At 43.2% G+C, this 13,464-nt stretch overlaps 1 protein-coding gene across 8 annotated transcripts in view; it reads right to left on the bottom strand.

Moving 5' to 3' along the window:
• LOC125451881 (regulator of G-protein signaling 20-like) overlaps window positions 1–13,464 on the bottom strand; it is a 227,178-nt gene that overhangs the window by 136,172 nt on the left and 77,542 nt on the right. The window contains exon 1 of one of the 8 annotated variants that reach the window (XM_048529595.2): window positions 12,629–12,674. The exons of 6 other annotated variants lie outside the window; for them this stretch is intronic. Coding sequence is in view for 1 of the 2 variants with exons in the window: in XM_048529590.2 (XP_048385547.1) it covers window positions 12,469–12,534 (66 nt within the window). In the remaining variant the exon portion in view is untranslated. Of the gene's footprint in view, window positions 1–12,468; window positions 12,572–12,628; window positions 12,675–13,464 lie in introns of those variants that run through there. One more of the 8 variants, XM_048529590.2, reaches the window with a different exon arrangement.

The following is a 13,464-nucleotide window of genomic DNA, read 5'->3' on the forward strand; positions in this document are numbered from 1 at the left end:
TCCAAGTACTAAGCGACCTTAATATAGATGAGCCAAGGTCGGGTAGATGGTGTTTAATTTAGCTAATTGTGAGGTTTTGCATTTTGGTAAGGCCAGAGCAGGATGTTATACACTTAACTGTAGGATCTTGGAGAGTGTTGGCAAAGGAAGAGACACTGGAGTGCAGGTTCATAGTTTCTTAAACGTGGAGTCACAGGTGGACAGGGTAGTGAAGAAGGCACTTGGTACACTTGCCTTTACTGGTCAGTGAATTGTGTTAGGATTTGGGATGTCATGTTGCAGCCGTACAGAACATTAAACTATTTTTAGAACACTGCATTCAATTCTGGCCTCCCACTATAGGAAAAGTGTTGTTAAACTTGAAAGGATGCAGAAATGATTTAAGGATATTTCCAGGTTAGAAGGATTTGAGCTACAGGGACAGGCTAAATAGGCTGGGTCTATTTTCCCTGGGGTATCAGAGGCTGAGCGGTGGCCTTATAGAGGTTTATAAAATCATGAGGGCATGGATAGGGTGAATAGAAAGGGTCTTTTCCCAGGGTATAGGAGTCCAAAACTAGAAGACATAGGTCTAAAGGTGAAAGGGGAAAGATTTAAAAAAGGACCTTAAGGGCAATTTTTTCAGGCAGAGCGTGGTGCATGTATGGAATGAGCTGCCAGAGGAAGTGGTGCAGGCTGGTACAATTATAACATTTACAAGGTGCCTGGATGGGTACATGAGCAGGAAAGGTCTAGAGGGATAAGGGCCAAATGCTGGCAAATGGGACAAGATTAATTTGGGATATCTGTTTGGCATGGACAAGTTAGAACATGCTGTCATTACAAGGAAGTTAATATTTCCTATCAAGATAACCTTGTCAGAACTGCTACAAGGTATAAATGTAGGAGTTTTTAAAAACTTTAAACTTGAATTGTCTTGCAACTCTAAAAGCTCTTTCTTCAGTTCTATGAAAAGGCACCACAACTTGAAATCTAAACATCTATTTTCCCCCAACACAGATGCTGTTTGATCTATTTATGTTTCATGTAACTTTTAGGAGGTTGTCATTTGGTGCAGTGGATAGTACCTCTGCCTTCTGAGACGTTAAGTTCTGAGTTGGTTTTTGTTTTTATTGATTTGTAGGATGAGGGCATCTTAGGCTGGCCAGCTTTAGTTACCTCATCCCTAATTGCTCTTGAGAAGGTGGTAATGTGCTGTCTTTTTAAGTCACTTAGGGAGGGAATTCCAGGATTCTGACCCAGTGACAGTGAAGGAACACCAATATATACCAAGTTAGAATGGTGAGTTGCTTGGAGGGGGGTGGGATCTTGCAGGTGGTGGCATTCTTATGTATCTGCTGCCCTTATTTTCCTACATGTTGTAGGTATGGAAGGTGCTAACGATCTTTGACGAATTTCTGCAGTGCATCTTGTAGATAGCAGCAGCAATGTGTACTGAGTGTCAATGGTTGAAGAAGTGGATGTTGTGGGTGTGGTGGCAATCATGCAGGCTGCTTTGTCCAAGATGGTGTCAAGCTTCTTGAGTTTTGTTGGAGCTGCACGCTTGGGGGAAGTGGCATGTATTCTATCACACCCCTGACTTGTAGACAGTGAACAGGAAACAAAAGGGGAGGTACTCACTGCACTATTCCTAGCCTCTGACCTGCTCTTGTAGACACTGTGTTTATGTGATGAATCCAGTTGCGTTTCAATGATAAACAAGAACGTTCATACTGGGGGATTCAGTGATATTGGTCATTGAATGCCAAATGCCAAAAGTGGTCATTGAATGTCAAATGGTGATGAGATTGTCTCTTATTGGAGATGGTCACTGCCTGGCATCTGTGTGGGCCAAATGTTACTTACCACTTGTCAGCCCAATTCTGGATATCATCCAGATCTTGTTGCATTTGAACACGGGCTGCTTCAATATTTGAGGGGTCTCGAATGGTGCTAAACATTGCTCAAATCATTGGTTAACATCCTCACTTCTGACCTTGTGATGGAGGGAAGGCCATTGATAAAGCAGCTGAAGATGGTTGGGCCTGAGGCATTATCTTGAGGAACTACTGCAGAGATATACTGGACCTGAGATGACTGATCTCCAACAAGCACAACCATCTTCCTATGTGCCAGGTTATGTCTCCAACTAGTGGAGAGTTTGCCATTTGATACCCAGATCCCAGTTTTGCTAGGGATCCTTGATGCCAGTGTCAGTAAAATGCAGCCTTGAAGTCAAGTGCTGCCACTCTTACATCACCTCGTGAGTTCAGTTATTTTGTCAATGTCAGAAGCAAGACTGTAATGGGGTCAGGAGCTGGCTGGCCCTGGTAGAACCCAAACTGGGCACTACTCAGCAGGTTATTGTTGTGAGGTTGCTGCTTGATAGCACTGTTGATGACACTTTCCATCACTTTACTGGTGACTGGAAGTTGGCAGATAGGGGCAGTAATTGGCCAGTGTTAGACTTGACCTGCTTTTGTGCACAGAATGTACATGGGCAATGTTCAGGGAGATGCCAGTGTTGTGATTGCATTGGAACAGCTTGGCTCAGGAAGTAGCAAATTCTGGAGCACAAGTCTTCAGTACTATTACTGGAATGTTGTCAGGGCCCAAAGCCTTCACATTATCCAGTGCCGACAACCATTTTGTGATATCACCTGGTGTGAACTGAATTGGCTTAAGATTGACATGTATGATTCTGGGGACAACTGGAAAAGGCTAAGATGGATCATCCACTTGGCACTTCTAGCTGAAAATTGCTGTGAATGCTTAAGCTTTATCATTTGCACTGATGTACTGGGCTCCTCCATCATTGAGGTTGTGGATATTTCTGGAACCTCCTCCTCTGGCTTGATTGTCCACCACCATTCATGACTAGATGTGGCAGGACTGCAGGGCTTAGCTTTGATCCATTCTCTGTGGGATTGCTTAGCCCTGTTATTTATTACTGATACTGTTTGACATGCAAGTAGCTCTCTTCAGTACAATGTTTAGAAACAAAAATGCTTCAGGTCCAGTGACCCTTCCTCAGAATTGATTCAGTTAGAACTGAACAGAAATGTTAACTGTTTTCTCCTCCACAGATGCTGCCAGACCTGCTGAGCTTTTCCAACAACTTCTTTTTTTGGTCCTGATTTACAGCATCCACAGTTCTTTTGGTTTTTATCATGTTTATGCACACCTGGTACTGCTCCTAGCATGCGTTCCTACACACTACACTGAACCAAAGTTGATCCACGGCTTGATAATAATTGTAGAAAGGGGGATGTGCCAGGCCATGAAGTTTCAGATTGTGCTGGAGTACAATTCCACTGCTCGAGGGTCCACAGCACCTCATGGATGCCAGTCTTGAGTTGCTAGATCTGTTCGAAGTTTGTCCCATTTAGCACATTGGTAGCCCTCCACAGCACAAATGGAGGGTATTCTCAATGTGAAATAAGACTTAGTTTCCATGAGAACTGTGTGGTGGTCACTTTTTCCTGACACTGCAATGGACAGATACGTCTGCACCCTGCAGATTGTTAAGGACGTGATCAAGTATATTTCTCCCTCTCACTGGTTTCCTCACCCGCCTGACATTGACCCTACCTCCTTTAGGACCCAACCAGCTCAATCTATAGTGTTACTGTTGAGCCATTCTTGGTGGAACATTGAAATGCCCCCACCCAGAGTATATTTTGCACCCTTGCCTCCCACCATGCTTGCTCCAAATGTTGTTCCAAGTGTAGGAGTACTGATTCTGATAGAGTTGTAAAGAATGGAAACAGACCTTTCAGTCCAACTCATCTATGCTGACCAGATATTTTAAATTAATCTAGTCCCATTTGCCAGCATTGGGCCCATATTCCTTTAAACTCTTTGGTATGTGGTCATCAGCAGCAGGCTTCCTTGCCCATGTTTAACCTGAAGCCATGAGACATCATGTGGTACAGAGTCAATGTTACGGACTCCAAGGGCAACTCCCTCCTGACTGTGTATCACTGTATTGCCACACTAGTTCTGTCCTGGCAATGAAACAGGTCATATCCAGGGATAGTGATGGTGGCATCTATGCCATTACCTGTCAGTTATGATTCTGTAACAATGACTATTTCAGACTGTTGCTTGACTAGTCAGTGAGACAGCTCTCCCAATTTTGACGCTAGGCCCCAGATGTTAGAAAACTCGAGCAAATGGTGATCAGAGGGAGAAGCATTAGTAACATGGTCAAACACTTTGCATACAATCTGAAAATTCTTCCAACATTCATCAATGTCTGGTGATAACAGCAACAGAATTTCCTGGTCAGTCATGTGGTAGAAACAGATTACAGCCTTTACTATCATTATCCAAAGCTCCAGGCTAGAATTGCATATAAAAGTGTATAATGCCACAGCAACCTGATTTTCTGGGACAGGAGCGACTGGCTCATTTGGTTGAACAGCAACCAAAAACCATATTAGCGCCAACAGGATGAAGTTCAATCCCTATTCTGGCTTTGATGGATCAAGATCTGTCTTCTTGGCCTACCTGTGGTGGGGACTGTGACGCAATGGGTCAGACTTGCCTTTGGGATGGAGAACTGAAGCAGATATATTTTCTGACAGTATTCACTAAAAGTCATATTCTAAGTGTACATCCTATACTGTTGTGCACTCTGAAACATTTCAGTTTAATTTATTTTTTAAAACTGCATAAACTACAGGTCTTGTTTGGTCTGTCTGAGTCCACAGCTTTACCTATAAAAGTGCTATCGCAGCTGTAAGATAATAAAATGTGAGGCTGGATGAACACAGCAGGCCAAGCAGCATCTCAGGAGCACAAAAGCTGACGTTTCGGGCCTAGACCCTTCATCAGAGAGGGGGATGGGGAGAGGGAACTGGAATAAATAGGGAGAGAGGGGGAGGTGGACCGAAGATGGAGAGTAAAGAAGATAGGTGGAGAGAGTGTAGGTGGGGAGGTAGGGAGGGGATAGGTCGGTCCAGGGAAGACGGACAGGTCAAGGAGGTGGGATGAGGTTAGTAGGTAGCTGGGGGTGCGGCTTGGGGTGGGAGGAAGGGATGGGTGAGAGGAAGAACCGGTTAGGGAGGCAGAGACAGGTTGGACTGGTTTTGGGATGCAGTGGGTGGGGGGGGAAGAGGTGGGCTGGTTGTGTGGTGCAGTGGGGGGAGGGACGAACTGGGCTGGTTTAGGGATGCAGTAGGGGAAGGGGAGATTTTTCCCGCAACACATCCCTCACACCCCGCCCCCGCCACAACCGCCCCAAGAGGATCCCCCTCGTTCTCACACATCACCCTACCAACCTCCGGATACAACGCATTATCCTCCGACACTTCCGCCATTTACAATCCGACCCCACCACCCAAGACATTTTTCCATTCCCTCCCCTGTCAGCTTTCCGGAGAGACCACTCTCTCCGTGACTCCCTTGTTCGCTCCACACTGCCCTCCAACCCCACCACACCCGGCACCTTCCCCTGCAACCGCAGGAAATGCTACACCTGTCCCCACACCTCCTCCCTCACCCCCATCCCAGGCCCCAAGATGACATTCCACATTAAGCAGAGGTTCACCTGCACATCTGCCAATGTGGTATACTGCATCCACTGTACCCGGTGCGGCTTCCTCTACATTGGGGAAACCAAGCGGAGGCTTGGGGACCGCTTTGCAGAACACCTCCGCTCAGTTCGCAACAAACAACTGCACCTCCCAGTCGCAAACCATTTCCACTCCCCCTCCCATTCTCTAGATGACATGTCCATCATGGGCCTCCTGCACTGCCACAATGATGCCACCCGAAGGTTGCAGGAACAGCAACTCATATTCCGCCTGGGAACCCTGCAGCCATATGGTATCAATGTGGACTTCACCAGTTTCAAAATCTCCCCTTCCCCTACTGCATCCCTAAACCAGCCCAGTTCGTCCCCTCCCCCCACTGGACCACACAACCAGCCCAGCTCTTCCCCCCCGACCCACTGCATCCCAAAACCAGTCCAACCTGTCTCTGCCTCCCTAACCGGTTCTTCCTCTCACCCATCCCTTCCTCCCACCCCAAGCCGCACCCCCAGCTACCTACTAACCTCATCCCACCTCCTTGACCTGTCCGTCTTCCCTGGACCGACCTATCCCCTCCCTACCTCCCCACCTACACTCTCTCCACCTATCTTCTTTACTCTCCATCTTCGGTCCGCCTCCCCCTCTCTCCCTATTTATTCCAGTTCCCTCTCCCCATCCCCCTCTCTGATGAAGGGTCTAGGCCCGAAACGTCAGCTTTTGTGCTCCTGAGATGCTGCTTGGCCTGCTGTGTTCATCCAGCCTCACATTTTATTATCTTGGAATTCTCCAGCATCTGCAGTTCCCATTATCTCTGATACTATCGCAGCTGTAACTACCTTGCAAATCTAAGATGTTTATGTGGATTAGGAATAACTGAGTCCCACTGTAGGCAGCATTAGTTCTTCACTCATGCATTCCAGGTCTGCTCATAGCTTATTCCTTCCTCCATTTTACCAATTAATGTACAAATTGCCTTGCACAGCCACTGACCTTAGATCTTCGATAAAGTACAAGTGAAAGACTATCAGAATGCACATGTATGTGCTAAATTGTATGTCTCTTGATGAACACCCTGAAATGTTATTTCTTCAAAAGGTGGCTATTAAGTAAATTGAACAAAGTCTGATTGCAGGTTATATTTCTGGACACTGTTCCCACATTTTATTTGATTGATTCCAACAGTTTTTTTAAAAATTATGATTAATCAAACAAATTTGCAATTGTGAAGGATTATTTTCTGCCGTACTTGAACAGGGTTAGCACATTTGACTTTTTCTAGTCTGTCAGAACTTTCCTCAGCTACTGATCAATGTTTCATAAATATTCTTCTGTCAGCTCCTTAAAGTTATTGATAACTTTTGATTTGCTAATATGTCTTTAAAATTTCAAAAGGTGTTTATCTCTTCTGTTATAAACACTCAAGATATATTTCTTTAGCGTAGCATTACTGTCAGGGTAATCATGTAAATATACAAATTGTAGGATTCACCAGGTTAGCCACCTAGTGTGACCTAACCTAAGGTAATTTAACAATGTTTCTTTCTTTATTCTTCAATGGATTGTGTGTACTACAGCCAAGGCTTGCCCAATTCAAATTGTCCTTGGTTTTAGGAGTTACTGCAACCATATAGGTTTACATTATGAAAGAGATCCATTGAGGATATGCGCTACGCGATAGAATAGTGTTTAAATATTGATCCACATTTGAGTAATAAATTCTGTATAACTTTTAAATAAAGACAAAAACGGCTGGAAATACTCAGCAGGCCAGGCAGATTCTACAGCGAGAAGTGTTTGATGTTTCCTTCATCAAAAAAACTTTCTCCTCTCAATAGACATTGCCTGACCTGCTACCGACTTCCAGCATTACTATTTCTATTAGAGATTTCCAGCATCTGCAGTATTTTGCTTTTGAACTTTTAATACTCTTCCTGGATGCAAAAATTTATTTGTTACTGTTATTAATATGTAAATGAAAAAGACTCAAAAAGGTCAAACAGCCTTTCGTCACTCCATATGTCCTCCTTTCTGGTGTCCATTGTCTTACATTTAAATATAATTCCACAAAAGAAATGGTTTTAACAGGGTACTACTGGAATCACAAGCAAGATCTATTGTATAATATGTCTAGTGACTCAGTTATGCAGTGTGCAACTTACTGTAATGTCTTTAGAAGGAAACAATGTAAATTCTAAGTTGATGAGCAAGAAATTGCAAATACAATTAACTTGAGGTTCATACAACATGAATAAGACAGTACCAGAAAACAATTTAACTAACTATTTACCCCGGAGTTTTGCTATTTTCCCAATGATTAAATACCTTGAAATAGTCACATGACTAGAATTGAAAACTGATCCTAACTTTAGGGTCCACATGGTGGCTCAGTGGTTAACACAGGAGCCTCACAGTGCTAGGGACCCAGGTTCAATTCCAAACTCAAGCAACTGTTTGTGTGGAGTTTGCACATTCTCCCTACATGGGTTTCCTCCATGTGCTCCGGTTTCCTGCCACAATCCAAAGTTGTGCAGGCTAGTTGGATTAGCCATGCTAAATTGCCCATAGTGTTCAGGGATGTGTAGATTAGGTGGGTTATAGGGGAATGTGTCTGGGTGGGACGTTCCAAGGGTCCGTGTGGACTTGATGGGCCAAAGGGCCTGTTTCCACACTGTAGGGATTCTATGATGATTAAGTCAGAATGCTTTGGCTTTCTGCAACCATCTGTCACACTTCTCACTTCTACCCAATCACTTTCTATTTGTATTCTGCATATGCTGGAGAAGAAAATAAAGCTTTTACTCAAGATTATGCAGTAATCTTTGTTAGCTCGATTATGCAGTATTTCTAATTCATACAGAGGTAATATCCTGTTCAATAAAGATGTGGAAATCATAAACTGTCTTCTGGATAAGCTTAATCATTTCTAAACATTAGTGGAAGAATAATGTTTCCCAATATGAATAAAGAATGCTGTATATATTTATTTTATGCATTGGTATTATTCTTTCCATACATCTATATGGACTGCCTCTTCCAGTCACATTCAAACTTGAAAGTCAACTTACTTGTCAAGCACCATACAAAGAAAAATAAGAGATTTTGAAGGTATGTTTGCTAGGTCTTTATTCTATATGAACCATGTCTTTTATAATCCTCCTGTTCTCTGCCTTTAACATGATTCTTTTCCTCTAATATCTGCAATATCTTGGTTCCTGAAACTCTGTGCATTTTATTTGTATTAAATCCTCTCCATTTTCTTCTGATTTCTCATTACCATCCTCTCAATGAACTGAATAATTTATCATGCTCCCCTCCTGTGGTAGGTTTGGAACTGCAATTGAAAGAGGGTAGGGATGGGTGCTTAGACCAATGAAAACCAGCTCATGTTCTTGTTGCTGACACCCTTCTGCTATGAACTGCTTCATGCCAGCAGTCACCAGTTTCTGGGTTCCTCCTGACGCAAGGCCTTGGGTAGGTGTTGAACTACCAGCCACGACCATTTTGCCAGTGGTGTTGCTTTCTCTTAAATGGAAAGCAGATCTCAGCAACGAGGACTTAGGCCCTGAGAAGAACTGCTTGTCAAGCATTTGACTGACACAAGAGGTCATCCTAAACAGAGGTGTTGGGAAGGCTTGGCAGTTTTCAGTTTTTAGAATTCAGTTACAGGATTAGGACATCACTACAGAGGCCAGCATTTCTTGCCCCATTTCTAACTGCCGAGAGGATGGCGGTAACAAGTCAACCACATTTTTGTGGGTCTGGGTCTGGAATTACATGTAGGCTAGAACAGGTAGTTTCCTTCTCTAACAGACATTAATGAATCAGTTTTATTTCTACAACTGACCATGGTTTCATGGTAAATCATGAAATTCTTAATTCCATATTTTTGTTGCATTTCAATTCCACCATCTATAATGTACCATGGATCCCAGGTTAATAGATTAGCAACAATATCATGAGGCCATTGGTCTGGTGGCTAAGATCCCATTGTCTCCACAAGATTCTACCTAAAATCTGAATTGCACCTATTCGTAAAGCCATACACCTCTACTGTCTGTTCCATATTTCAACTCCATTTTTTCCATGTTTGCTCAACCCCATCAATCTTTATAAAATCCCCTATTCTTCTCAGGACTTTCTTTCTCACTCTTCGCTAGTGTAATCTTTACACTTGGTGAAAATGCTATACTCATTGTATTTTCCACCAGCATTGATACGGGAATGCTGAAGCCACCAGTTCACAAGTCTCTTAGTTGGAAGGCAACAAAATAAAATAACTGCCTTTGTAAAAATGGATGTTAGGAAGATCTGCATCCAATAGTTAATTGGCTTTGCTATGCAAGGGAAATGCCACAAAGTATTTAAAGATGACAAAACAGGTCATCAAGTCAGTGCAGCACCATTGATGTGCAGAACTACGTAATTATCAGATTTGATATGAAGGTAGCATATATAACATTTTTCTGGAGTTTGCTAGGTTTTTTTGAAGTGTTGTGCAGGGATTTGAATCCTGCAGCTATTTACCATCTCTCTTCACGAAGGCAATCTCTCAAGTGGAGACAGGAAAACTGCAGGCAGCCTGCCAAAAACAGTTATAATGCTGATCTTTGAAAAATGAATGGAAATCCTGACACAGCAGGTTTGAAACTTACAGTTTTCATGCATATAATTTATCCTCCATCCCACTCCACTTCTTATATGTCAAAAATATCATCTCTCTTTTATGGAGTTGTAAACAAAATATTCCAAGTCTGATTATGCACTTCATGCTTACAGCTTCCAAAAGGTTTCCACTATCAGGTTTCAAAAAGAGATAACAGTGTGGAGCTGGAGGAACACAGCAGGCCAGACAGCATCAGAGGCACAGGAAAGCTGACAAGGGTTTGGAACCCTTCTTCAGACCTGGCGTAAAACATCAGCTTTCCTGATCCTCTTTTGCTGCCTGATCTGCTGTGTTCCTCCAGTTCCACACTGTGTTATCTCTGACTCCAGCATCCGCAGCTCTTACTATCTCAGGTTCCAAAAAGCACCTCTTCAACTCAGCTCGTAATAGCAACAGTACAGTCCTAGAACCTTTAGTACAGCTAAGTGTAAACACTTAACTTGAACTGACAGAAATGTGTATAGCTGCATATCCTTAAAACACACTGAATTTTTTTGTAAAAAATTACAGCAATAGCAAAATACGATAGTGAATTGCTCACTGACGGCAAGATGGCGATTCATCTTTGTCTAAATGTTAAGCCTGAATGTAAATGTAAATCTCTAACTGGCTACTTACATTTCATTAATTATTAGTTTTAATAAATATGAATGTTCTTAGAGCATTCAGGACAGCAGTTTATGAAAAAATACACATTACAAAATATTAACTTGACAAAACCCATCTTGCTTGATTTATTTGATAGGCTTGATAGCTGTTGTATGACTTGAATGAAAGGGTATTGTTGAAAAAGTTATACAATTATAATTTGAAATCTGCAGTCCAGCCAAATATTGTTTTGTCCTTAGTTGAAAGTAATTAAAAGCAATTTTTTCACCTTCAAATGTGGGAATAGTAAGCTGTGCACAACACCATCATAACGAAATTTGCAATAATCTCAGAATCTCTATTTAGCACATTAAGGCTTTTCAACCAAAGTTATTTATATTATGATTCAATGACAATCTAAACGTTTAAAATATGACGAACATACAATCATAGACCCATGTGAGAAAGAGATTTGGACATGTGTTTCTAAACATCAACTCACAGTGAAAACAGAGGCAAAACCTTGTTTTGTAGTTCGTTCTCTGATGCATTGATCAGGTTCAGTACCGTTAAGTGTCTCACGTCTGCTCTGTTACATGATTATCAGGTAATTGTGTTACATACATTAATGGATCGTCCCCTAATTTTCCAACATCCTGAAACAGGGAAGACATGCGCAGGTTCTATTTCCCAAGGACACAGCCAATCTGTATTTCAAGCACACATTTGCTTGTTACGATTTTCGCTGACAACTTCCTAATCCATAGAAAGCCGAATATCACAGTTCTGTCCTAGCTGCATTTCGTGGAATGCGATTTCCGCCCTGCAGCCAAAGCCCAAGGCTCCTCAGCGTACACAAAGCTGCACCGCAATGATTGCCGTGTTCCGTATTACATCGCAGCTGTCTAAACTTTGAAAGGTGCGCACACTTGCGCCACAATATACGCTGTCACGGCATGGTGTTACTGATCATTAATGTAGCCAGGCAAGTGGAAACGCTGGAAGCCACCTCATTTCCAAAAGATCCTTCCCTCCGACTCCCCACTAAAAAAAAATTCACACCTGGGATCATTAACACAAATGAAACTATATTTCAGGGTTTCAGGTTTTCCTTGCTAATTAAATGTAACAATAATTCAGGTAAAGTTCTCCTTTCAATTCAGCAATACGGATTTTGCACTCTGCTGCCAAGCCTTGAATAGAAACGTGCTAACCAAGAGAGGTGGTTTAGCTACCTTCAGCACGGTGTTGGCTAGGGAGTGGAGGGTTGGGATAGGAAGAAGCAGTGGAGGGCGGTTCGGATTGTTTAACTTCAATATCTGGGACGATAAAACGCCATGAATCAGCAGAGAGGAAGAAACTACATCAACGGGTCTGATTTATGTTGTTTTGGGGGGCGAGAGTTGGTAAGGACGCAAATAACTGCTGGCCTCACACGGCTGAGTAGCAGCGACTGCAAGAGGCCGCGTAACGAGCTGCACCCAGTTTATATACTCCCGATTGCCAAATACTGTAGTTTTAAAAAAAACAAAACGGGAACTGCCGTCGACTACAGCCGGGAGCCTTACTCCACATGCTCCACACGCGTGGAGGATACATGCTGCAATCTTCACACCACGGTCAGCTGGCCACGGAGCCCCGCCAACGACAAAAATAAAACAATAATAGTTAACAACAGCTTGACTATAATTATTCCCGAACCCATCTGGTTCCAATGAGGGGATGGAGAACCCCCTCACTCGGCTCCCTCCCTCGCTGACCCGACATCCGGACTGGACACTCGAGGACCACAGTACGCGCGCTCTCGCCCTTGAGGGAAGTGTGGGGTGGATGGAAGTAAGGAGGCGGCCCCAGTACTCACGGTACTCCAAGCAAGCAGCTCCAACCACTCCTTCTGCCCGCGCCTCCGGGGGCTCCGCAATCAGCAACACCCACATTCACCTCCCCCACGCATGCGCGAATTCCCCCTCCCATTCGAGAGACCAAAGAAATAGGAAACTGTCTCTCCGTCCAGAAATTCCCATATTCCCTCTCTTTGCTGTTTCCTCATTGTCTTCGTTTTATCATTATCCAACCCTTGGTTTGTACAACTGCAGGGCACACCCTGTATCTCTGAAACTAGCCAGGCCGTCTGGAATAAAATTCTAAAGTGAACCGTGGATGCAATAGAGGACCGCTTAAAACTGCCCATTTTTCACCACCTTCCCCCGCCACCCAGCTCAAATTAATCCCCAAGGAATACAATGCCTTCGATTACTGTCGGCGGTTCATTTCTCTCACTTAAGTTATGTAAAATTCTCCTGAGACCGTATTAAATATTTTGAGGTCTCAGCGCAGATATGTGTGTTAGGGATGCAGCATGTACAAAGCCGAAACACCAGCATCCGCAAAGCACATCCCAGCGGAATAAGCTCCCTCGCGAACAAAAATCGAATTTCAATCACCATCCTATATTTGGCGATGACGAGGCTTGTTTATTATTAACAGATCTGTCCATATTTAAACAGCTGTCTAAAGTGGCGCTACATAAATACGGACAGACTCAAATTAATTTATGATCAATTATACTAAAATCTGACAACAGCTAAAAATTTGTGGCGTGGTCTGTGTGACTATCTACTCTGACTGCGGTCCCATTTCAAACACCGCATTTGGTTTTCTTATCATTCCCTCTTAAAATACAATAATTTGAAGATC

Source organism: Stegostoma tigrinum, chromosome 5 (genome assembly GCF_030684315.1).
Source record: "Stegostoma tigrinum isolate sSteTig4 chromosome 5, sSteTig4.hap1, whole genome shotgun sequence".
NCBI lineage: Eukaryota > Metazoa > Chordata > Chondrichthyes > Orectolobiformes > Stegostomatidae > Stegostoma > Stegostoma tigrinum.